The sequence below is a fragment of the Taudactylus pleione genome, unplaced genomic scaffold (genome assembly GCF_031769625.1).
Source record: "Taudactylus pleione unplaced genomic scaffold, aTauple2 ptg000130l, whole genome shotgun sequence".
In the NCBI taxonomy this organism is placed as follows: domain Eukaryota; kingdom Metazoa; phylum Chordata; class Amphibia; order Anura; family Myobatrachidae; genus Taudactylus; species Taudactylus pleione.
The window spans coordinates 4,370,161-4,396,333 of NW_028284532.1; the positions used below are offsets into that span (position 1 = coordinate 4,370,161).

The following is a 26,173-nucleotide window of genomic DNA, read 5'->3' on the forward strand; positions in this document are numbered from 1 at the left end:
CCCACTGGAGCCTAGTATATTTAAAGCCACAGCGCTATTGTCACCCCTCCGTGCTATCTCCCATCTATGGGAACCTCAAACGGAGGACAAAAGCAGGCACCGTCACCCCTCCTCTATGGGAATACAAGGAGCACATCAATGTAGAGGGGGAGAGCGACGACGACAAAGGAGGTGCCGCAAAACTATCTTAATCCCCGCTAGTTGCGGGAAGAGATTATACGTACCGCTGCCGGCGATCAGGTGTGCGGCTAGGCATGGGGTAGCACGGACTCAGCTTGTATAGTAGTGTCCCACCCTGAGCTACTGTCAGGGTGCCTGGACAACCCACTCTAGAATAGCTGCGGCGGGTCCCTCCTGATGCCATCAAGTAGCAGGCTGACAGATGCATCTCTCGGTCAGCTTGTCCTCAATGCCACAGAAACCGCCAACACTGACATCACAACTGGGTGGGCTTATTTAAATGCCTGCCCAGTTGTGATGTCTGGACAAATAAATCTCAAGAAGCTGATCGGTAAGTGTGTATAGCATAGCAAGTCGGTGGGCTGCTGGATCGCTTAACTGTGTACCCAGCTTAAGATATATAATTAAAATGTTGAGCCTCAGGGTCCCTATCATCCTGTCCCCATCAATGAAACAGTAGGAGCCCAGGCACAATTTGTCTGAAAACCTCCGATTCTGAGGTGTTAGAATAATACCCCTTTCAGACAGAGAAAAGAACCCGGTAATTTTCCGGCTCTTGCCGGGTCGACCCGGGTTTTTTTTCTGTCTGAAAGGGTCAACACGGGACCTAATTCCCGGTACTTCGACCCAGGTATTTACCAGGGTTTTTCCCGGGTTGGCGGCTGTCTGAAAGGCGGCGACCCAGGTTTTTCAATTCCGGGCATAGTAAGCAGCGCTTATTGGTTGAGATGGCGGTGCACGGGCTGATTGGCTGAGCGGGCAGGGCAGTGGCGCTGGCGTCTGATGTCATAATTGTGCTGCAGAAAAGGAGAGAGAGAAGCATGGCGCACTTGAAGGATGAGGAGATCCGTGAGCTGCTGGCAGTCAGAGGGGAGGAGGAGATCCGCAAACAGAATAGTGGCATAGTGAAGGACGCGATAGTCTACACAAACATAGCTAAGGTCCTCACCTCAAGGGACATTGTGCGGACCCAGCAGCAGTTAGTGAACAAACTGAAAGCTCTACGCAAATACTACAACAAAGTTCACGACCACAACAGGCGGAAAAGTGGTGCTGCCAGAATGGAATGGGTTTACTACGATCAGTGTAATGAAGTCTTTGGCAATTCTGCACTGGTTAATCCCATTGCCATATCGTCTAGTTGTGCATCTTCACGAAGTGTTACCCCGGAGAACAGCCAACCCTGCCCAATGACACCACCAATACTCTTTGATGACATCACAGAGATAAGGGTCACAGATCCGATGGCTGCCACCGAGGTCCCAGACACCAATACACTTGAGGGTGTGGTTGAGGTGAGTGGAAGCAGTACGAGTGGAACGCCAACTCCTGCACAGACTGAGACTCTGCGCAGGAACAGTAAGTTACTATACACCCACTATTTTTGGGATGTTAACATTGTCCTGTATTGACTTGTCATTATAGTATGACTATGCTGATTTTACTATGCTGAAATCTAAACTCAATGTATCTGTTGCAATGTGAAGCTAGTGTGCAGTAGGCCGCAAGCACATATGTTTACATTACGGCTTTGAATTCATTTGTAAATGTATTTTTTCTTTTCTTCTATTCCTAGTCTTTGAAGTACCAGAGCGGAAGAAAAAACTTCCCAGATGGAGCTAGCAACGCGCACAATGACCAGAATCCTGGTAAATCAGCTGCGAGATTCTGATGCTGAATTCCAGGCACAGGTGGATGCCCGACTCCAGCGCTTCTTTGACAATGAAAGAGTTACAAAATTCATTTGTCAGTCAGCGTGTTGGACTACACGAACGAATTTCACGTGAAAACAGAGAGGAACAGATGTCCTTCCTTAACGGTCTAGTGTCTAGGTTACACACTCCACAACCTTATGTAATGTATCCTCCTCAGTACTCTGAGGGTCCTGTTAGAAATTACCAACAGCATAGCAGAGGGCTAGCATTTCTGCAAAGTAACCCCTCCAATCCACCTCATGCTACTCCACATGGCACAGTGCATAGTTATCCAGATGGCACAGGGAATAGTAATCTACATGTCACTGTACAGAGCAGTCCACATGCCAATACCAATCCAGAGGGCACAGTGCCTAGCACTCCACATGTTACTGTGCATAATAGTCCTGACGGCACAGGAAATACTAATCAATATGGCACTGTGCATACTTATGCACACGGGGATTAATACACAGGATGGCAGAGTGCATAGTTATTCAGATGGCACTCATCATAACACTCCACTTAGCACTATTGTCAGCACTGCCTACAGACAGTTGTAGACTTGTATGATGTTTTCCATGTTTGCTGTCTACTTTATATTTCTTTTTTGTTGAAGCTTGTTGTTTTTGACAATATTGTTTATCCTGCCGTTAACAGGCCTGGCAAGAGCTTAGGGCAATGTGTGGGTGCCCTTTAAGTCAGCTACGTGTATATATGGGGGTGTACATAATTTAGAATGTACACACATTACCTCCATTTCTTTTGTATTTAAAAATTTGTATAGTGCACTTAACAGGCCAGTCGTGAGCTTTCTCCCATGTGTGGCCACTGTATTACAAAATGTATACTGCATATGTGTCGTTTCTAAGGCTGGCCCTGACTCACAGTTCTAATAGTTGGGCTGCCTCCCCTATTATATTTTTCAGTTCCATGACAGCACAACCTATTTTTCTATTGTCTTTATATATATATATTTATATATATTTAAATTGTTGAATGCAGTAAGGCCATGTTGTTAATGGCTAATGCATATTTGTTGAAAAATAAAAGAAGCACTTTAAAAAATTGAATACAGCAGGTGTTACATGTGACATAACATGAGGCTTTCAAATAAAAAAAATTTGATTGCAAAACAAGACTTGTGTCGTCTATACTATGTCATTGTATATTGCAGTGAGCAGACACCACCCACTTTTCATGACCTCATCTCTGTGTGCCATAAAAGCAGTCCATTTATTATGACACACTGTATATTGCAGGGATAATCTGGGTTCTGTGTGAAAGGGGTCTACCCAGGAATTTCCCGGGAATTATGTGCTGTGTGAAAGGGGATTAGGAGCAAATTCCCGGGTCCTTCCCGGGTTGAACGATACAAGAAAAACACGGGTTTTGGGGATTTTTCTGTCTGAAAGTGGTATAAGTAATCTAAAGTTAGAAAAGTTATTACCATGTTTGTATAACTGTCACCTCTACTTTCCCCACCAATTGTTATTTTGTTACCTTCTGCATCATCTGTTCTGGGAAGGTTTCTGGACTGCACACCCTGAATATATATAATGGGAGGGGCTACCTGATGAGACTAATTGTAGGCACAAAAACAGACAAATCTCAGGTGCACAACTCCAAATTATTAATAATATATAAATGCAATACAATTTTGCAATCAATAGAGGTTTTTAGCATAATCTTGGCCAAGGTTATGGGCCTACCCACCATATCCAGGTAACCTCTGTAGGGTAGGTCCCTAACATACTATGATTCAAATCCAGAGTGCAGGACAACCCAAACTAGCCCAGCTAAGCTGCCATGTTGTTAATGGCTAATGCATATTTGTTGAAAAATAAAAGAAGCACTTTAAAAAATTGAATACAGCAGGTGTTACATGTGATAAAACATGTACATAACATGAGGCTTTCAAATAAAAAAAATTTGATTGCAAAACAAGACTTGTGTCGTCTATACTATGTCATTGTATGTATGCAGTGAGCAGACACCACCCACTTTTCATGACCTCATCTCTGTGTGCCATAAAAGCAGTCCATTTATTATGACACACTGTATATTGCAGGGATAATCTGGGTTCTGTGTGAAAGGGGTCTACCCAGGAATTTCCCGGGAATTATGTGCTGTGTGAAAGGGGGTTAGGAGCAAATTCCCGGGTCCTTCCCGGGTTGAACGATACAAGAAAAACACGGGTTTTTGGGATTTTTCTGTCTGAAAGTGGTATAAGTAATCTAAAGTTAGAAAAGTTATTACCATGTTTGTATAACTGTCACCTCTACTTTCCCCACCAATTGTTATTTTGTTACCTTCTGCATCATCTGTTCTGCAGTTCTTAAGCTGGGTTTACACTATACGATATGTGTACCCAGAGACAGGACGCCACAATGTAACAAAACATTGCATGCGTTGTACACACTGCACAATCCGGTGTACAACAACGCAAAATATCTTTACCTGCTGCAGAACAGCAGATGGGACGATGCTATGAACGCTCACACACTGCACAATCTGTACGATATACGGACCAAGAAAGAACAATATATCATACGACGGATCATATGGTGTGTAATGTACCCAGCTTTAGATTGTAAACTCATTTTGGTAGGGTGATTATGAATCACTGTACTGTATATATACACACAAACTTTCAAATTGTGTGCATATTCAACTAAGTATATGCCTCTAATAAATAAAGATGTGATTAATATATATTATGCAATCATACACATAATTTTATTGTTATAATTTACTAAACATTTTATTTTAGTTTAGAAAACTGTCAAAAGACGAAGCAAAATATTTCTGCATTGAGAGAGTGATACAATAATTTCAATGAAAGTGTTAATATTATAGCCCTCTTAAGAAAATATTTGAAAAACATTTTTTTTTCTTTTAAATGAACAATTCCAGGATGTGCTTATAAAAAACAGTTTGAATATTTATTTTAACACAGGAAATGGTGCCTACAGTGTTTGAAAATATTCATGTTCCCTGGATAATAAGGAAGGAGTCCATACAGGCATTGTTATTCTAATGACAAGGGATGCAGAAGTGCTTACAGGACGATCTGCTTTAGTAATAGATGTAGTTAATCTTCGTCGTCATCCTCAATTCGCAGACGTTTTTTCCTAGCTGGTTGAAAGTCTTCATTTTCTGAATCAGAGAGTGACCTTGTTTGCCCAGACCCCATGGTCTCATCTTCTGGAAGAGGTGTTCAAAAATTTTAACAAAATGTTATTTAGCAATAGGACGTGACTTCCAACATTAAACCTTCTCAAAAATATTCAAGTGGTGAAGAGATGTGAAAGTGTACTTTACAAACCTTGCTCTCTGGTAACTGGCTCCTCATCATCGCTGTCTACAAATCGGCTTCTTTTTGTGGCTACCTTTGGTCTACGGGGAAAAAAGACAAAGTGTTTGAGATTTTGTGTGCAGACTATTTGCCTTCATAAATAGGGCTGAAGTAGTGAGGTAAGGGCCTTTAATGGGGGCTAGGGTGTTTCTTACTTTCTGTATGCTGATAACATTAAAGCATAACTTATTTATTTAAACCCGGACAAGCTGTATGGTGACCCTGACCACTCTACTGAGCATAATACCTCAGAACGTTGCATTATGGTAGAAAATTGGCTTCCAATTGAGAGCTAGACAGAAATATGTGGATTACACTAGCAGTTTAATGAGAGAACATTGATGCTTTCTGCTCAGCAGTACTATAATGTAGACAAGAGGACTCGCATGCATGAAAACCCAGGGAGGTGGTGAGCAGGGCCGACGCAACACGCTCAGCAGATCCTGCACTGCAGGGAGGCGCCAGGCTGTAGAGGAGCGCTCCCTGCAGCTGCTGCCGAGCCAGTTTTTGCTGCTGCTGCGCCTGTCACACTGTACGACAGCCAGCGGCAGCCAACTGTAGAGAAATGCGGCTGCGCCGGAGCGGCTCCTCACAGTCCCATCCCCTTACTGTACGCAGTCTGGGCCGGTGAGGCAGGGTGCCAGATGCCGCCAGTACAACGTTCGCTTCAAGTGAGGGGCGCAGGAGCTGAGCTGTGACTGATGGCCAGATGACCGTACTTTTTCTTTACTTCCTAAGTCCTCTGTACAGCTGCCAGTGCCTGCTCACTCAGTGCAGATGCCCCAGTGATCCCTCCCCTCCCTGCCTGAGTCCCAGAGCCTCCACCCCCTCCTATCCTCTACCCTGGTCTCTGACTGTATTCTACTGAATCTCCTGTCCCTTAACCTGAAGTCTCCACCCCTCCTTTCCTCTACCCTGTCTGTCACTACCCTGACTCTATTCTATACAGTTTATTCACCTCCTTTCCCTAGCTAAGACCCACCCCCCACCCCCTCATCTAACCTGTCAGACTATTCTAATCTACTCCCTCCTGGCTAGGACAGCGCTCCTCACCCGAGACCCGGCCATCTCATACACAGTTTGACTTTTCTAATCTACTCCCTCCTGTTCCTTACCAAGACCCCACTCCCTTGCCCCGAGTCTCTTCCCCTTTCCTAGTCTATCCTGTCTCAGTCAGAATTATTTTCCTGTACTCTGGCCTGGAGCTCCGCAGGAACCAGACACTTCCACCTTTCTGTATTTTCTAGTGGAGGTGTGAACATGTTTAAATGTTATTGTGGGGGATGGTATATTTATGCAATGGGGAGGGGGGTGTATTTTTTTTTTTTTTCGGGGGGGGGGGGAAATGGGGTTACTGCTGTCTGTGATGGGGCTGGTGTATTAATTTGTGAGCGTGGGTATAATTATTGCGTTTCTGTGTTTGTGAGGGGTGTATTCATATTATCTGTTATAGGATGGTCAATGATGGTTACGCTCTATGCTTTATGTGGCGGTCACGGTTAAACTGTGCATTGCCTGGGGGTTACTCTCTATGCTTTATGTGGCGGTCACTGTTACGCTCTATGCATTATCTGGCGGTCACTGTTACGCTCTATGCATTACCTGGCGGTCACTGTTACGCTCTATGCATTATCTGGTGGTCACTGTTACGCTCTATGCATTATCTGGCGGTCACTGTTACGCTCTATGCTTTATGTGGCGGTCACTGTTACACTCTATGCTTTATGTGGCGGTCACTGTTACGCTCTATGCTTTATGTGGCGGTCACTGTTACGCTCTATGCTTTATGTGGCGGTCACTGTTACGCTGTATGCATTATCTGGCGGTCACTGTTACGCTCTATGCATTATCTGGCAGTCACTGCTACGCCCTATGTACTATTTAGCGGTCACTGCTACGCTCTATGAACTATTTGGCGGTCACTGCTACGCTCTATGCACCATTTGGCAGTCACTGTGAAGTTACCTGCATTATATGGTAATCACTGGGATGTTCCCTGCAATATCTGACGGTCACTTAAAAAAAAAATACTACTTTATTTGCTGCAAAACGCTAAATGGTTTCTGCCATGTTGGTAGATGGAATAATAATGTAACTGTCATTATGTTATATTTTATGTGTGTTACTGATACAAATGTAAACAATAAACTGAATTATCTGCGCTAATAAATAATGAGGAGAATTGATATAAACAGACCACCACCAAGATAATATATAAAAAAATTTTATAAACAATTTAATATAATGAATTAATAATTTGACCGGTCAAAATAGCAACAAACATAATACAATCACATACAATATCTAATCATCTACAGTAATTGATATTAGACTTTTAAGGATCAAACGTTAATAGGATTACTAATTAATCCCAAATTGATCTCATGCTATTCCATATTCAGATTATAATTAGCAACAGTCTGAATAAATTAAGATAGATCTAAAAGAATCTGAAAAAATCCGCTGAAGGAGGTGGATCAAAAATTGTAAATTTTTATATATATATATATATATATATATATATATATATATATATATATATATAAACAAATTTATTTTTAAGAAGCATAAATGTTAATCCATAGTGTCCGCATCTATGTAATGTATGAAAATCTTCAGTCTCACCCAGTATGATCAACTGTATAATATGAATCTCCGGTAAACTGTATCCTCGCTTTAAGTGAGCATATCACATCCACAACTCACGATCCTGTGCACGCAAGTAAATAGCTGTGAGTATCGGAGGAGGCTCCGGAGAGACGGGATGTAAGCGGCTCCTTAATGTTCAATGTACCAGTTTCACTCCGGCCGCGTCTCAATCCTGCCTCAAACTCCTGGTAGCCAGCTGTTGTCCTAGCGGGACCACAAATCTCACGTGCCAGTGAGGGGATGATAGGATCAAATGTAGGTGCCGATATACACTACGGATGGGTCCAAAGATGAGTCCTCTGACGCGTTTCGCTCCGTAAAGCTGGGGCTTTTTCAAAGAGTCTGATACAAATGTTCCTGGTAGTTTGTGTTACTGTAGGTAGCAGCCATCCCACCAGGCGCAGAGTAGGTGGATGTTATGTTCTTATAAAATATTCAAAAGGAGACTATGCCCCAATTACCGATTTGTAACCTATTTTTACTGATAATGGAAGAAGCTTCCTAGGGGTGTAAGTGGAGGTCTATGAGCCCCTGTTAAACTCTACTAGACTGACCACCAAACACCCTGCTCCCACATATTTATTACCAAGGTTACCTAATTGTCCTTTTGTATTGCTCTGATACATTTATTCTAACTATTTTTATTTGGTAATCTAGACACCATCAGAAACAAACATGTAAATGGAAGGAAAGGTTGCGATGCAGTGGAAGAACAGGATCACATGACAAAGCATGTGTCACATGATTTTCTTAAATTCTGCCCTAGGATGACGCCCCATTGACATCTGAGCCCTCTACAATTATTTGGATGCAGCTGGGGGTCTGGTTTCCTATCAGTACTACTGTGAAGTGTATAAGGGGCATTACTACTGTGGCATGTGTATAAGGGGCTATATTATTGTTGCATAACGTGAATAAGAGGCACTACTGTGTGTTATAACGTGAATTGGGGACACTACTATGTGGTGTAATGTGAAGCGGGTCCTACGTGCGGTGTAATGTGAATAAGATTCAGCTCCTGTGTGGCATAATTTGAATTGGGGGTCCTTATTTGTTGTTAAGCCCTTTACTTGTGAGGCCACACCTCTTTGAGGCACGTTGTCCCTTTTATAGAATATGAGTGGGAGTGGGATGGCGCAACATTAGCGTTATGGTAGACTTACCTAGATAACTCCTTTTCTTCGAGGTCCATAGGGTCCACAGGGATACAATGGGGATATTATGGTTTGAGAAATCAAGGCACCAAACAGTTAAAGCTTCAGCTCCAATGATGCCTCAGGTCCTCCTCCATATATAACCCACCCTTAGCCATTGGCCTTCCCCCTTCAGTCAACAAGCCTCAAGGCAGAAGGAAAGAGAAGGAAGAGCAATCGTACACCAGAACAATCTTATAGATGAGGGAATCTGTGACCGAAAGAAAATATTACCCATGCAGCCAGGTGCGTCAGGGAGGGTGGCCTGTGGACCTCGAAGAAAAGGAGTTATCTAGGGAAGTCTACCATAGCTCTAATTGTCTTCTTCAGGGTCCATAGGGATCCACAGGGATACCCTAAAGCAGTTCCCCTAGGGTGGGGGACGCTCCTGAGCAGGAAGGAAAACTCGTCGCCCAGCATCCTGGGAGGCAAAAGTATCAAAGGCATAAAACCTAAGAAAAGTGTGGACAGAAGACCACGTGGCTGCCTTACATAACTGATCAGCAGAGGCACCACAACTGAATGCCCACGATGGCCCTACAGACAAAGTAGAATGTGCTGTCACCGTGTTTGGGACAGGGAGATCAGCCAGTGTGTACACCTGAGAGATAGTCATGCGTAGCCATCTCGCCAGAGTCTGCAAATAAGCTGGCCATCCTCGTTTGTGAAAACCATATAATACAAAAAGAGCATCTTATTTTCAAACAGAGTTTGATTGCATAAATAGAGAGCACGAACTACGTCCAGAGAGGCTTCGCCTACAGAAAGATCTGGAGCCTGAAAAGCTGGAACTACAACTTCTTCATTCACATGAAAACGGGACACTAGTTTAGAAAGGTAACCCTCCCTTGTACGAAGAACAGCTTTATCCAGGTGAGAAATCAAAAATGGGGAGCGGCCAGAAAGCGTTGCCAAATCAGAGAGACTGCGTGCAGAAGAGATAGCGAGGAGAAATAGCGTCTTCGCGGTCAACAATTTCAAATCTACAGAGTCCATAGGTTCAAATGGGGGAGCTTGTAGCCCCTTAAGAACCAAAGACAAATCCTAAGTGCTACCGGTGGAACAAAAGAAAGCTGAACTCGCAAAACACCTTTGAAAAAAATTCTAACTTTTGGTAATGAGGCATACTTCCTCTGGAATCCGACTGGTCAGATGGAGAACGCGGTCTAAACCTGCCTGGAGAAAAGCCAGTACCCTGGAAATTCTGAACACCTTAGGATCATACTTCCTATGTGAACACCATTGATCAAAAGAATGCCAAACTTTGTAAAAGATGCGGGCAGAGGAAGGCTTCCGTGCTCTAAGCATCATTTGAATTACCGAACTGGAAAAACCCATTGCTCTTTGGATGGAAGATTCAAGAGCCACGCGGTCAAAGCCAGACAAGGTAAATCCGGATGCCGGCGGGACCCTGCGTTAGCAGATCCTGCCATAGAGGAAAAGGATACCCACCGTCTATGGACAGATTCTGTATGTCGAACCAATGACGTCTGGGCCAAGCCGGGCCACCAGTATTACTGTTCCGCCTTCCTGCTTGAACTGTTGGGAGGTGGGAAATCGGAGGAAAGAAATATGCCAGCTTGAAGTCCCATCTTACTGCCAACACGTCCATGAAGGCTGCTGATGGGTACCTGGGGACCTTGTGGTTGTGACTTACGCCATGAGAGCAGGTCCTGTGCCATGACAAGTGCTTTGTATACTGCTCGCAGTTCCAGAATGTTTATTGGCAAGTGACTTTCCTGACTTGTCCATTTTCCCGGAAAGGTGTGATGACCTGTCAGTGCTCCCAATCCGCGAAGACTGGGGTCTGTGGTGAGAAGCACCTAATTTGGAATCCAGAATGGGCGCCCTCTATTCAGATGATCCTTTCTCAGCCACCACAGGAGGGAGTGACAAACCTCTGGAGTGAGAATGATCCTCTGGGACTTTAGAGGATACTGTCCGTTCCACTTGGAGAGAATCAATTTTTGCAGAGGCCTGGAATGGAACGGAGCATACCCCACCATGTCGAAGGTGGGTACCATTGAACCCAGGACCTGCATTGCTAACAGAATGGATACCTGTTTCTTGCGTAGCAGCTTGCATATTCGCAATGATAGGGCCACAATCTTGTTCTCTGGCAGAAACACCGTTTGTGCCCGAGAATCCAGATGAACTTCCAGATGTACCATCTACTGTGTTGGAGAAAGCGGTGATTTCTTCCAAGTGATGATCCAGCCGTGCACCTTTGTAGGCAGGCTATGGTCAGTTGAAGATGGCTTTGTAAAACAACCAGAGTCTGTGCCAATATCAGAAAATCGTCCGGATATGGCAGTATTCTGACTCCCTGATGCCCGAGATAGGCCATCATGATTGCCATTATTTTGGTAAACACCTGGGGAGCTGTAGATAGACCAAAGGGTAGAGCCTGAAATTGGTAATGCTGCTGAAGGACAGCAAACCGTAAAAATTGTTGGTGGATGGAACATGCAGATATGCATCCTGAATGTCCAGGGAAAGCATTTAACCCCCCGGCTTCATTGCCAAAATAACTGACTGGAGAGTTTCCATACGAAACCCTGCTGAGGGTTTTAGATTTAGTATATGGCGATAAGCACCTTTTGCTTTCTGAACCAGGAATAGGTTGGAATAACCCCTTCCCTTTTGCGACACAGGAACTGAGATTATTACCCCCGTCTGCAGCAGGGAGTGAACGGCTTCCTGAAGGGCCAAGGCCTTGACCATATCTGATGGAGGATCTGTGCCAAAAAACTTCTGGGGAGGATGCCTCTTGAAAGTGAGGGCATACCCCTGAGAGACCATTTCTCGGACTCGGGCATCTGTTTTTGTTTGACGCCAATAATCTGCAAACTGAAGAAGTCGGCCTCCCACCCTGGGATCCCGCAGGAGGAGGCCCGCCTCATCAGGCAGAGGGTTTGTTGTCTGATTTAGAAGCTGGATGTCATGCCAGGCCTCTTAGTTTGTCGCCTTGCGCAAACTAGTTGGCTTAGAGGAAGACTGTTCCCTTGCTAGTCCCTGAGGACGGAAGGACCGAAAAGAAACCTGCCTAGACTTTATAGTTGCCATAGATGGCAGACCTGCTGCCACCAGAGTAGCTATTATATTATCAAACTGTGCTCCAAAAAGTATTTTTCCATAGAAAGGTAAGACTTCCAGTGCCCTCTTTCACTCTGTATCAGCTTTCCAGGACCTTAACCAAAGGGTCCTGCATGCCACTATTGAAGCTGCTGATGCCTTAGAAGCTAAAATTCCAGCATCTACTCAACCTCCTCCCAGATAGGAAGCCAATTCTTGTATGTGGGAGATATACATCATCTGTTCTCTGGTAGCATTTGGTAGAGAATCTTCCAATGACCCCATCCATTCTTCAACAGCTTTGACTACCCAGGCTTCAGATATAGCTGAAAGAGTAACTGTTCCAGACGATGAAAATATTGTTCATGCTTCAATTTTTCTATCTGTGGAATCCTTCAGAGAAGATGCTGACGGAATAGGCAATGTAGCATTTCTGATTAAATGTGTCACATGAGCATCCACAGTAGGATGTACCTCCCACTGCGTACATACAGAAGGCGGGAAAGGATACAACAATGTTATTCCTTTATTCACATAAAATCGCTTGTCCGGGTTACCCCATGCCTCATCCATAAGCTCAGCGAGCTGTTCAGATACAGGAAACTCAGTTTTGACCACCTTTCGGTGGTGATTAAACACTGGAGCCTTCTTACAATGAGCTGGTTCATCATCCTGAATATCTAGGACTGATTTAATCGCCATCACCAAAGAATGTACCCATTTCCCCGAGCTAGACCCTGGAGAGGAAACCCTGTGCATAATCTGATTCCTCTGATGATGCATCTGCATCCATATGTTGGGCAGACTGATAAAAAGATAACTTGCGCTTAGGCGCCTTGTAACTACCGGTCTGCTATCAACATTAGACTGTGCCATACTCTGACTAGAATGGCCATAAACAACCTTCCAGGAAGGATGCATAGGAGGTGCAAACATAGCCTGCTGTGAACACCCCACCCAAGGAGGCATTGTGGGAGCAGCCATACGATCCACAAACTGCTTCATTACCTGGGACAAAGAGGATACCAAAGACAGCTCTTGTACAGAGTCAGGTCCAGAGGGGACAAACAGAAAAATGGATTTAACTTTAGTATAAAAATGTATAGGACACTTGACCAGAGAAACACACCAAACTGCCCCATCGGATGGTTAATCTCACAGATCCGCGGCAAACAGCGCCTTCTGACCATATGGCTGCCTGACAATTACTCAGCCAGCTGAAGCACAATGTAGTACCGGGATGCGGTTAATTTACCGACACCCAGGATGCCCAATGCCAGGATCCCAATCAGCATGGGAAAACCAGCACCGGAATTCCGATAGCTGGAACCCCGAACGTGAGTATAGCGGGGCCGGGTAGGTGTTAGCCACGAGGTGGGTGGGATATGAGGGGAGGGTTAGGTTTAAACGCCCCGGGGAAGTTAGAGTTAGGCTGCGGGAGGGAGGAGGCTAGGGTTAGGCTCCAGACAGGGCGGGATAGGGGTAGGTACCACTGGGGGGTGGTTAGGCCCTAAGGGGAGAGGGTTAGGTTTAGGCACTGGGGGGAGGGGGGGGGTGGTTTGAAGGTTAGGTTTAGGAACTTACCGGGAAGGTTAAGGTGCTGGGTAGAGAGGGTCAGTATCAGGGCGCAGGAAAAGAGGGTTAGGGGGTAAACAGGATAGGGGAACATTACTTACCGTTCCCCTGTTGGGATTGTAAGCATCGGGATGCCGCTGTCAGTATATTGACAGCCGTCATCCTATGTGTCGGGGTATCATACCCATCCTATAGTGCCACCTAATAGAGTTAAATTAAAATGGTTTCTGTATTGCCTGAGTGAATTAATTAAGCTTTGTACAAAATAATTGTCTGTAGCTAAATTGACACAGATGGATGATTAATTAACCACAGTAAATATCTGCTGAAAAGGGAGAAATTGGTATAAAGAAAAATTTTATGGACTGTGTGTTTGATGGCGCCGCACAGCCTGGGACATGACAGACATCAGCTTTCTTATTATTTGTTTTAAAGAGAAGAACCAACATTATATTATTTACTGGATGTCACTCTGACCAAGCCATTTAATGTCACTGAGATCACGAGGCATTATACGATAGTGCTCAAAGATCACGGACACATTATCTTTATTGCGTACGTGTTCTTAAACAAGTCAAACCCGAACTATAAAATATTATTTATTATCCCAGACCTTTTCTCTACATCATGTGTGCAAACCAGTATAGGGGAGATAGGGCACAACGTGCTCTTCTCCAACTATTTTTTTTCCGTAGAGCTGGGCGATATTGTCTGTGATCACAGGTAATCACCAGCTGCTAAGAGGTCCACATAATTTGGAAGTGAGGGTCTCCACTTTTCATATGTTGGTGACTCCACATTTACAGGTGTAATTATGGGCATGATAGGGCATGTAGTGTCCTCCCACCCATATGCGTCTTTCAAATGTAGGCGTCTCTGATTTTCTCCAACTACTTTCTGTAGTACAGGGGTTAATATATGGTAAACACACTGATCACCAGGCATCAGATCTAAGGGGGCATCGTTTAAAGAGGAGACGCTCTTCCCCTTTGTATCTTTTACGGTGGAGAAGATAGTAGGACTTTAATTGGAACGCGTCATCTGCAGCAATGGGGTTATGAGAAACTGATTAAACAACAAGTGCCAAAAATTATTTTTGAGACAGGATATCCTCTTGATAGACATAATATAGGACCAAAGATTACCTGTTTCCCTAAACTCATGTGTCCTACTGACATAACCACAATGCCCTAGCATCCAAAAAGTGAAAGGATACCGGTAGGCCAATGGTTCCCAATCTCTGTCCTCAAGGCACGCTAACAGTCCATGTTTTAAGGATATCCATACTTGAGCACAAGTGACTTAATTAGTACCTCAGTTAGTTTGATACCATTTGTGCACAAGCATGGATCTCTTTAAACCCTAGGACAGTATTCAATTAGTGGCGATAATATTGTCCAATTTTCGTTGATACGACCACACAATTAAAAAAAACCAAACAAACAAACAAAAAAAACACAAACATACAAAAAAAAAAAAACAACGCCTGCTGCGGCCACGTGTGATGTTAAAAACACTTGTCGCATCCATGCGGCCCCACTGAAATATCAGACCAAATACTTTAAACCCATTTTCAATGTGTTTTTTTCCCGCCAAAAATTTGTGTGGTCGTTTTTCGACAAAGTACGTAACTTACAAAAAAATGTTATGCTAATTTATCATTCGTTGTGTCCAAAAGGTTCTGAAAGTAATCCCCACATTTTTAGGCAAAAATAGGGATTTTAAATTTTTTTTTCTCCAGGTCTGAGATGGAGAAAACTTTTATTTTGTTTTTCACTATAAAAGTGCGATAAATTATCGCGGGTGTGATAATATTGCCAAAAATCGGCCGATATCATGCTAATTGAATACAGCTCCTGGACTGTTAGAGTGCTTTGAGAACAGAGTTTGGGAAACCTTGCTGTAGAACAATACCTACACAGCGTTGGAATCACAATGTCTTGATTTAAATTAAAGTCAAAACCACCTTACGGAATACTTGTATCTATCAAAGAACAGCTGTCTCTTCATGAGATACAATACAAGGTGATCTGCAAGACAGAGTTTCCGGCTCCAACACTAATGGAACACCCAGGAGAAATAGAACTTCACATCTGCTGTATCAAGAGGCTCATACAGCAGGCTGTTCTGCTTTCTTGATCAAAGGTCTGAATCATTGCATCAATTAATACATTTATCTTAAGAATCATTGCTTCAACTACCATACTGGTAAAGCCAGTCGAACTAATCCCCCAATAGCAAAAAGCTCACTGAACTAATAAGTCCCATCTCAGAGGAAGGCAATACAACAGACCCAATGATTTCCTGAGAATGTACGTGTATCAAGTCAGTCTTAGCCAGTTTGGTGGCAATAGTAGGACTCAAACCCCTTCTATATTCTTTTACAATGCGCAGTAGAATCCCCACTGGAGGGAACCAATAAAATTATGAAAATGTACCAGAGTCTAAGGGAGATGCCTGGAATTTGAGCATAATGCCTTCAACTTGTAATTTAACCAGTCTGCCATGTCAATGTGTGGCTGCCCAATCTATCCACATTCTGCTGAAAAATCCCCAGATTGAAGGAACACTATCCAGAATGCAGGACATGTGTGCTGCCATAAGCGGCTTCTCAACTGTCCACCTCTAGTGTAGAAAAGGATATGGTAAGAACTGTTCATCATTGTGCTTCACTGAAAATTGATGTATGACACTAGTGTCTGACTGAATCCTTAAGGGATCTCCCCTCACCAGAATCAGTCACTGAAGTAAGACATTCAGGACAGACCTTACTTTAAGTACATTGATTAGAAGCTTTGATTTTGCAGAGGAAACCACAATAAGAGCACTGGTCTATCTAAAAGCTGGCTAGTCTCTCTTGTGGACATCATACAGAACCAACAGCTTATCCATCCAGCACAAGGCCTGGTGCTCTATGAATATAGGGCAGGACAGCCCTGGCAAAATCCAAACGAGAATGTCCTCTTCATCCAGAGACCTATTAGAGTCCAAAGACAGAATCGCATTGTCCTGATTGAAATGGAAACTAGATAGATATCACTTTTGACTAAAAAGAATGTTTTGATCTAGCACAGACCAGTCAGCATGAAAGATGTTTAACGGAGACCAATTAGTCCACTAGCTCTGAAACCCTCCAAGCTGAGATAGCCAACAGAAAAGCAGCTCTACAAGTAAGGTATTTCAACTTCACCAAAGCAAACTATTCAAAAGAAGGGCGCTGCTGAGCCATCAATACCAAGTTAAGATCTTAAAAATATGAGATATGGTAAGAACTTACCCTTGTTATCTCTATTTCTACGAAGTCCATAGGGTTCCACAGGATACCTTGGGGTATAGGTGTGACGTCAGTCGCAGGGCACCAAAGAGTTAAGCTTTCAGCCTCCCAGGATGCACTAGGTCCCCCTCCTATACCCCGCCCCCGGGCCAAGGCACCTCAGTTAGTTACCAAGCCATAGGCCGGAGGAGGAGAAGGAAGAGAGAGAACAAAGATCTGGACACATACAAGAATCACATTCTCACAAGAGGGAGACGGAAAACCGGTGACCAGAGCAAAGCCCATCTGCAGCACAGGTGCGACAGGGCGGGAGTCCTGTGGAACCCTATGGACTTCGTAGAAATAGAGATAACAAGGGTAAGTTCTTACCATATCTCATATTTTCTACTTCAGGGTCCATAGGGTATCCACAGGATACCTTGGGGATGTCCCAAAGCAGTATCCTTTAAGGGTGGGGACGCTCCTGTGCAGAAAGGAGAATCCGCCGCCCGAAGGAAGCATCCTGAGAGGCGAAGGTGTCAAACCTGTAATACCTCACGAAGGTATGGACAGAAGACCACGTAGCAGCCTTGCAGATCTGAACTGCCGAGGCACCACGTCGAGCTGCCCACGAAGGACCCACAGACCTAGTGGAATGAGCCTTCAGAGAAGGAGGGACCGGTAGGCCTTCATGAAGATAAGCTTCAGAAATAGCCATACGGATCCAGGCTGCCAAAGTTTGCTTTGAAGCAGGCCAACCCTTTTTACAGAAGCCATAGAGGACAACAAAGCGTCCGACTTCCTAAACAAAGAAGTGCGGTCAACATAAGTCCTTAAGGCCCGCACAACATCCAAAGAGGCCTCACCCACGGAAAGACCCGGTGAGTTAAAGGCCGGAACAACTATTTCCTCGTTAACATGAAACTGGGAAACAACTTTGGGAAGAAACTCGGGCCGAGTGCGGAGCACTGCCCTGTTCCCATGAAAAACCAAGAAAGGGGGTCTACAAGAAAGAGCCCCTAACTCAGAAACACGTCTGGCCGAAGCAACGGCCAGAAGGAAAACAGTCTTAGCTGTTAGCCATTTAATATCCACTGAGCCCAGTGGTTCAAACGGCGGTCCTTGGAGAGCCCTCAGGACCACAGCCAAATCCCAAGGCGCCACAGGTGGAACAAAGGGCGACTGAATACGGAGAACACCTTGCATAAAGGTGCGCACATCCGGGATTGTAGCAATCCTACGGTGAAACCAGACAGATAGGGCCGAAACCTGTACCTTCAAAGAAGCAAGGCGAAGCCCATAATCTAGTCCCGCTTGCAGGAAGGCGAGAATCCGAGACAGACGAAACTCCCGCGGTGCATAACCTCTCGGTCGACACCACTGGAAGAACGTATGCCACACGCGATGGTATATCCTCGCGGAAGACGGTTTCTGAGCTCGTAACATGGTACGCACCAGAGCTGGAAAACCCCCGGGACCTCAGCATGGCCGTCTCAACAGCCACGCCGCCAAAGACAGCCGAGTCAGGTCCGGGTGAAGACAAGCACCCTGAGACAGAAGGTCCGGTCGTAGCGGCAACCGCAGAGGACTGTCCACGGACAGACCCTGAAGGTCTGAGAACCAGTGCCGTCTGGGCCACGCGGGAGCTATCAACAGGAGCGTCCCTCCTTCCTGTTTGAATTTCCGGATTACCCGTGGAAGAAGGGAGACCGGAGGGAACAGGTATGCGAACCTGAACGTCCACCGGACGGACAGAGCATCCACCAGAGACGCCCCTTCGTCTCTTGTGCGAGACCCGTACACCGGCAACTTGTTGTTGTGCCGGGACGCCATGAGGTCGATTTCTGGAAGACCCCACCTGTCCACCAGTAGTTGAAAAACGTCCGGGTGCAGGGAGCATTCCCCTGGATGAACGTCCTGGCGACTTAGAAAGTCCGCCTCCCAATTTAGCACTCCCGGGATGAAGACCGCTGATATGGCCGGAAGATTGCGCTCCGCCCAAACCAGGATCCGAGAGACCTCTACGAGAGCCGCCCGACTGAGAGTTCCTCCTTGCCTGTTTATGTAGGCCACGGTGGTAGCATTGTCCGACTGGACCTGCACCGGGTGACCCTGGAGAAACCGCTGTGCCAGCAGGAGAGCATTGAAGACCGCACGGAGTTCCAAGATATTTATTGGAAGCTCCGCTTCTGTCGGCGTCCACCTGCCCTGGAACAAGTGTGGACCCGAAACTGCTCCCCAGCCCCGAAGACTGGCGTCCGTTGTCAACAGGACCCAATTTGGAACCCAGAACGGATGTCCCTTGTTGAGGTGGGTCGTCTTTAACCACCACGCAAGGGACAGGTGAACCTCCGGGGTGAGCACAATCGTCTGGAACTTCAGAGACTGAGGCAGCCCGTTCCACTTGGACAGGATCAGGTGCTGCAGAGGTCTGGAGTGAAACAGGGCGTATTCCACCATGTCGAACACCGACACCATGGAGCCCAGTAACCTCATCGCCGAGTGTAAGGACACCCGGCGGCTGTGCAGACAACTGCGCACCCTTGACTGTAAAGCAGAGATCTTGTCCTCCGTCACGAAGATCCTTTGCTGTCCCGAGTCCAATAAGGCTCCAAGATGCAGAATCCTCCGAGACGGGATTAGAGTGGACTTCTGCCAGTTGATTAGCCAGCCGTGCCGTTGCAGCAGTGCAATGGTCAGGTCCAAGTGGTGTAACAGGAGCTCTGGAGATCCTGCCACCAATAACAGGTCGTCCAAGTACGGCAACATGCGGACTCCTTGCAGCCGCAGAGAAGCCGCCATGACCGCCATCACCTTGGTGAAAACACGTGGTGCTGTCGCCAGGCCAAAAGGTAACGCCCGAAACTGGAAGTGGTCGCTGCGGATTGCAAACCGAAGGAACTCTTGATGGCGCAAAAGAATAGGGACATGCAGGTAAGCGTCCTGTATGTCCAATGACACCATGTAGTCCCCAGGTTCCAGCGCCAGAATGATGGACCGTAGGGTCTCCATCCGAAACTTCGGGACCCGCAAAGACTTGTTGAGTGCTTTGAGGTTGAGAATCGGACGATATGACCCATTGGGTTTCTGTACCAAAAATAGATTTGAATAGAAACCCTGGCCCCTCTGGGAGAATGGAACAGGCACTACAACTCCAGCCTGGAGCATAGTGTGCAATACCTTCCGCAGCTCCGTAGCCTTGTTCCGGTCTGATGGTAGACCCGTGGTGAAGAATCGAGCCGGGGGTCTGTGCCGGAAGGAGAGGGCATACCCGTGGGAGACCACCTCCAGAACCCAAGTGTCTGTCGTAGTGAACGACCAACACCGGGAGAACTGCAGCAGGCGGCCTCCCACCCTGGGATCCCCCAAGGGGAGACCCGGACCGTCAGGCCGCAGTCTTGTCATCTGGCTTGGGGGCCGGACGTCTGGTACTCCATGCCTGTTTCCGGGGCTTGACCGATTTCTTAGGGCCAGCCTGTCGAGGAAACGACTGTGGTTTGGGCCTGCCCTGGGCCCTAGATGACCGAAAGGACGATGGTCCAGAACCAGAAGGAGCAGCGGCCGACGGGAGACAAGCAGATTTGGCTGCCGCCAGCGTGGCCACAATCTTATCCAGATCCGGACCGAAGAGAACTTCTACGGTAAACGGCAACGCTTCCAGACCTTTCTTGGAATCTGCGTCCGCCTTCCAGGATCGCAGCCACAAGGTGCGACGAGCAGCTACCGCTGCTGAAGAAATTCTAGACACCAGAGTACTAATGTCTAGAGCCGCCTCGTTGATGTAGGTGGCCGAATCACGGAGATTGCCAATCAACTCCGCCTGTTCGGCCGGACAGTCGGATTCAAAAGAAGCCTCTAATGAATCCGCCCAGCGCTCCATCGCTCTGGCAACCCAGCAAATGGCCATAGCCGGCCGTGCTGCCCCCCCTGCAAGGGAATAAGCGGACTTCAGGCAGATTTCTACCTTGCGGTCCGTAGCATCCTTAAGGGAGGACATGGATGGCATCGGCAATGTGGCACTACGGACAAGACGGGTCACGTGAGAATCCACCTGTGGAGGGGATTCCCACTTAGCAAAATAATTATCCGCGAACGGATAAGCCACCGCCAGGCGTCTCTGCGGCTGGTATCTTTTGCCAGGTTGTTTCCACGCCTCCTCTAAATGGTCCACCAACTGACCCGAAAGAGGAAAGACTGTGGCATCGCCCTTCACATCTTTGAAAAAGGCATACTTAGATTTAGCCGCTGGGGGAACTTCGTCCTCAATCACCAAGGCTGTGCGGACCGCCCGAATAAGTCCAGGAATATATACTTTGGACTTAGCATCAGCGTCCTTAGTATGGAGAGGTTCCTGATCGTAAGGATCCAGAATCTCCCCATCATCAGACGTCCCTTCGTCATCCTCATAAGGAGCGGACAGAGACGCCACCGGCCTTTTATGAGGCCGCATCACAGACTCCCCTTGCAACACATCCGACAAGTGCTGTACAGAACTCGTCAGGGAGTTAACCCACGCTGGCTCCTGAGAACCCGGGAGCGGGGAAATAGGGAGACTGTGGGGTACCACCAATTGTCGTGGGAACCCCTGCATGGGTGACGACACCACAGACTGCTGGGACAAACCCATCGGAGTAAACGCGGGCTGCGGAGCTAACTGGCCCACTAAAGCTGTTAACGCCTGAGCGAAACAAGCCCAGGGCGGCTCCTGTACCGGTGCTGTAACTGTAATAGGCCGCGCCATGGACAAACACTGCCGGCAAAGGCCCTCCGCGCTACCCTCCCCCTCCGCTAACGGTACTTTGCACGTGGTACACTGTAGCCGGAGGGGAAAATCACTTTCAGACATGATGGCACCACGTATGTGACCTCTCTCACCAATTAAGTATTAAATAGGCGAGAGACCACCCTGCAGCACCGCACCGCAAGAGCTTTAGCAGAAAGAACAGGGACAGTAATAAAGCTGACAGTTTAGAGAAGAAAAGTTACAGGCAGCGCTAGCACAGTCACATACAATGCAGAGAAATAACAATTCCTGCACTAACAGCGCTGATCACTCAACTACACAGACACAGGGCATGGTAGGACACAGCGCTGCATACACAGACCTGAGCCACAGCGGAGGAGAGGTATGCGGGGGGACCCAGACCACGATGCTTCCTTCCAGACTTCCAGCAGCGTTCACCATGCGTTGCAGAGAAGATGGCCGCCGAGGAGCAGAGAGAAGCTGGCCTGGGGGAGGAGCGCTGACACAGGACCAGTCAGCACAGTGCAGAGAGGGCTGTGTGCAGCGGGGGAGGCGCCGGCTGTGAGACAGGGAAGGCGCGCTCCCCTGGCATGCATTTAACCCCTGGGACGCCGCAGCGCTACCGCTCTGCTGAGGTCCGCTGTCCCAGGGGGTAGTGGAAGCGCAGGTTGGTCGCCTGGCTCCACGCTGCAGCCAGTCCCCAGGGAGCCCCCTGCCTGGGGACTTAGGACCATGTGATCAGCGGGGACCCACCGCGGGACCCCGCTGCTTACCTCTGTCCCCCTTGAATCCGGCCATGGTCCGGAGCATCTGGGGTCACCGCTAGCTGTGACCCCAGACGCCCACCAGCATCCCCGGATCAGTACCGGCGTTCTGGTACCGGCGGGGTGTAGGGAAGACAGCATGGACGTCAGGACTGACTGTCCATGCTGTTCATCCAGATGTGCAGCCACAGCTGCATGAAGAAAAAGCTTCAGGGGCTCTTCAAGCCCCCACTCCAACAGGTGCACCCGACTCCGGCCGGGCACCAAACTAAACTGAGGTGCCTTGGCCCGGGGGCGGGGTATAGGAGGGGGACCTAGTGCATCCTGGGAGGCTGAAAGCTTAACTCTTTGGTGCCCTGCGACTGACGTCACACCTATACCCCAAGGTATCCTGTGGATACCCTATGGACCCTGAAGTAGAAAGTACTATGTAAGCCACCACAGTGGTGTTTATGTATTGGACCTTGATATCCCATCCGCACAAGGACTGAAGACCGAAGCTAAGAGCAATAGAAATTGCAGAGGGACATTCCCTGAAGCGGGGACCGCAAAACAGCCGCACCGGCTGGCAACAGTTGTTGCCATCGTCCAATACAAGATGGAGAATGCTCGGCCGTTTCGAGATAATCAAACCTCATCCACCAGCGCAGCGGGAACTGCATCCCTGGGAAGAGCTGACTGGCCAAGATCTGATGAGAATTGTTCTATTTCGAAATCCGTATAATCCTGAGAGGTCTTGAATAAAACAGTGCAAATTGCATGACCTTGATAGTATGCTCCATCTTTTCCAGGACAGTCATACAAAGGTGGATTATCGCAAACAAAAAAGGATGGTCAGCGCTCATAGGATTAATGGATATTGCTATAGGTACCACTAGCTGCTAACTCCAAGGAGTGTGGATTATACCTGCATGCAAGCTAACAGGGACCTCTCCAGTCACTGTAGTAAACTGATATGGTCTAACAGAAGGCCATGGTAGATCTTCCACTGGGAAAGAGATTGTATTTCCCGAAATTGGAAATTCACCCATGGGCCTCCACAGTCTCCCAAACACAAGTTTGTAACAAGACAGGAAAACTAGCCTTGATTAGCAGATCATCTGAATAAGTGAGGATGTCACCATCCAATATCTGAGAAGTGCATAACTGACATTATCTCCGTGCTGTAGTCAGAACGAAGGGTTGGGCAAGAAACTGAAAGTCACAAGACTAAAGAGCGAATATGAGGCAGTACAGGAGCCCCTTACCAGAACAGAACGTGTATAAACGCGTCCTTGAGGTCTATGGACTCCATAAACTTGTCACTTTCTATGCGAATAGGAATAGTCTGGAAAGATTCCATTTTGAACTTGAAAACCCCCAAGAGGACATTTGGGTTTTTTTCAGCTTGTTCTGAACCTAAAATCCCTAAACTTTTCTTTAGTTCTAAGACTGGGGAGACCACTCCTGTAGAGAAAAAGGACTAAAAAGCTTCCACCAGGCCAGAAATCTTGCTTGCTCTAAGGGAAGACGTGTAGAAAAAATAAAAAATAAAAATAAAAACCACCTGGGCGGATACTTGGAGACCATATTTATATTGGGTCCACAGGGTTGAGCTTGGGGTATAGCTGGATCTGGATCCATGGGCACCACGCAGTTAAAGCTTTAGCTGCTCCCAGGATGCACTTGGGTCCGTCCTCCTCTATACCCCGCCCCCGAGCCACAGCACCTCAGTTGGTAAGCAGCCAAGGCCGGAGGAGGAGACTAAACAGAGAGAAGGAAGACTGGAACACACAAGAAACCATACTCACAGAAATGGGAGACGGAAAACCGGTGACCAGCCACACAGCCCATTTGAAGCCAGGTGCGTCAGGGCGGGCGCCCTGTGGACCCTATGGACTTCGTAGAAACAGAGATAACAAAGGTAAGTTCTTACCATATCTCTTGTTTTCTACTTCAGGGTCCACAGGGTTGACCTTGGGGATGTCCCAAAGCAGTTCAACTAAGGGCGGGGACGCTCCTGTGCTGAAAGAAGCACCCGGCGCCCAAAGGATGCATCCTGAGAGGTGAAGGTGTCAAACGCATAGAACCTCAAAAACATTTGAATTGAAGTGGCCGCCTTACACAGCTGTACAGCAGAAGAGCCACGTCTAGCAGCCCAAGAAGGACCCACAGAACGAGTGGAATGAGCCTTAACAGAGGCTGGCACAGGTAAACCCTCCTGTGCATAAGCCTCAAATAACAGAACGAAGCCAACGGGCTAACGTTTGTTTGTTGGCAGGCCAACCCCTCTTGTGAAAACCAAAGAGGATAAACAAGGAATCGGACTTCCTAACCGAATCAGTCTGGTCCACATAGATTCTAAGCGCCCGGACCACATCTAAGGAAGTCTCACCAGCTGAAAGATCAGGGGACTGAAAAGCTGGCACAACAAGTTCCTGATTAATGTGGAACTTCGAGACCACTTTGGGCAAAAACTCAGGACGAGTGCGGAGCACCGCTCTGTCCTGGTGAAAAATCAGGAAAGGAGGGCGACAGGAATGCGCCTCCCAATTCAGACACCCTCCTGGCCGAAGCAATTGCCAGGAGAAAAACAGTCTTAAATGTCAGCCACTTGAGCTCCACCGACTCAAGAGGCTCAAACGGAGGACCCTGCAGGACCCGTAGAACCACCGCCAAGTCCCAAGGAGCCACAGGAGGCACAAAGGGAGGCTGGATCCTGAGAACACCTTGCAAAAAGGTGTGAACATCCGGCAGTATTGCAATCCGCCGTTGAAACCACACGGACAAGGCGGACACATGAACCTTCAGAGATGCAAGGCGTAAGCCGAGGTCCAATCCTGACTGAAGAAATTCCAAGATCCTAGAAACTCGGAACACCTGAGGATCATAATGTCTGGACTCACACCACTGAAAGTAAGTGTGCCACACCCTCTGATAAATCCGTGCTGAAGCAGGCTTGCGTGCCCTGAGCATGGTACCAATAACCGAACTGGAGAAGCCCCGAGACCTCAAGACGGCTGTCTCAAGAGCCACGCCGTCAAAGACAGCCGACCCAGATCCGGGTAAAGGCAGGGCCCCTGAGACAACAGGTCCCGACGCTGAGGAAGAAGGTACGGAGCGTCGATGGAGAGGCTCCTGAGATCGGAGTACCAAGGACGTCTGGGCCACGCTGGAGCCACCAGCATGAGCGTGCCGCCGTCCTGCTTGAATTTCCGCAGAACCCGAGGAAGTAGGGATATCGGAGGAAACAGATACGCCAGGTGAAACGTCCATTTCACCGACAGCGCGTCCACCAGACTTGCGCCCGCGTCTCTTGTCCTTGACCCGTAAACGGGCAACTTGTGATTGTGGCGGGAGGCCATCAAGTCCAGCTCCGGCAGTCCCCACCTGTCCACGAGTAGCTGAAACACCTCTGGGTGAAGCGACCATTCCCCGGGATGCACGTCGCGACGGCTGAGGAAGTCTGCTTCCCAATTGAGGACTCCGGGGATGAAGACCGCCGAGATCGTTGGAATGTGACACTCCGCCCAAGTCAGGATGCGAGACACCACCGACATCGCTGCCCGACTGAGAGTTCCTCCTTGGTGGTTGATATACGCCACCATGGTGGCGTTGTCGGACTGCACCTGTACCGCCCTTCCGTGAAGAGCGGGGCCGGACGACTGCAGGGCCCTGTATACTGCCCGCAGTTCCAGGATGTTGATGG

The 26,173-nt window shown here is 47.4% G+C and overlaps 1 protein-coding gene and 1 pseudogene across 3 annotated transcripts in view; one reads left to right on the forward strand and one right to left on the reverse strand.

Annotated features, from left to right (window-relative positions):
• Positions 1–1,001: 1,001 nt before the first annotated feature.
• LOC148523521 (uncharacterized) lies at positions 1,002–4,707 on the forward strand (annotated as a pseudogene).
• TIMELESS (timeless circadian regulator) overlaps positions 4,671–26,173 on the reverse strand; it is a 247,444-nt gene continuing 225,941 nt past the window's right edge. For 2 of the 3 annotated variants that reach the window (XM_088473110.1, XM_088473107.1), the window contains exons 32-33: positions 5,203–5,273; positions 4,671–5,081 (exon numbers count right to left, since the gene is read on the reverse strand). In XM_088473110.1, the coding sequence (XP_088329236.1) occupies positions 4,969–5,081; positions 5,203–5,273 (184 nt within the window). In that variant the 3' untranslated portion in view covers positions 4,671–4,968. The remainder of the gene's footprint in view (positions 5,082–5,202; positions 5,274–26,173) is intronic. The other variant, XM_088473108.1, reaches the window with a different exon arrangement.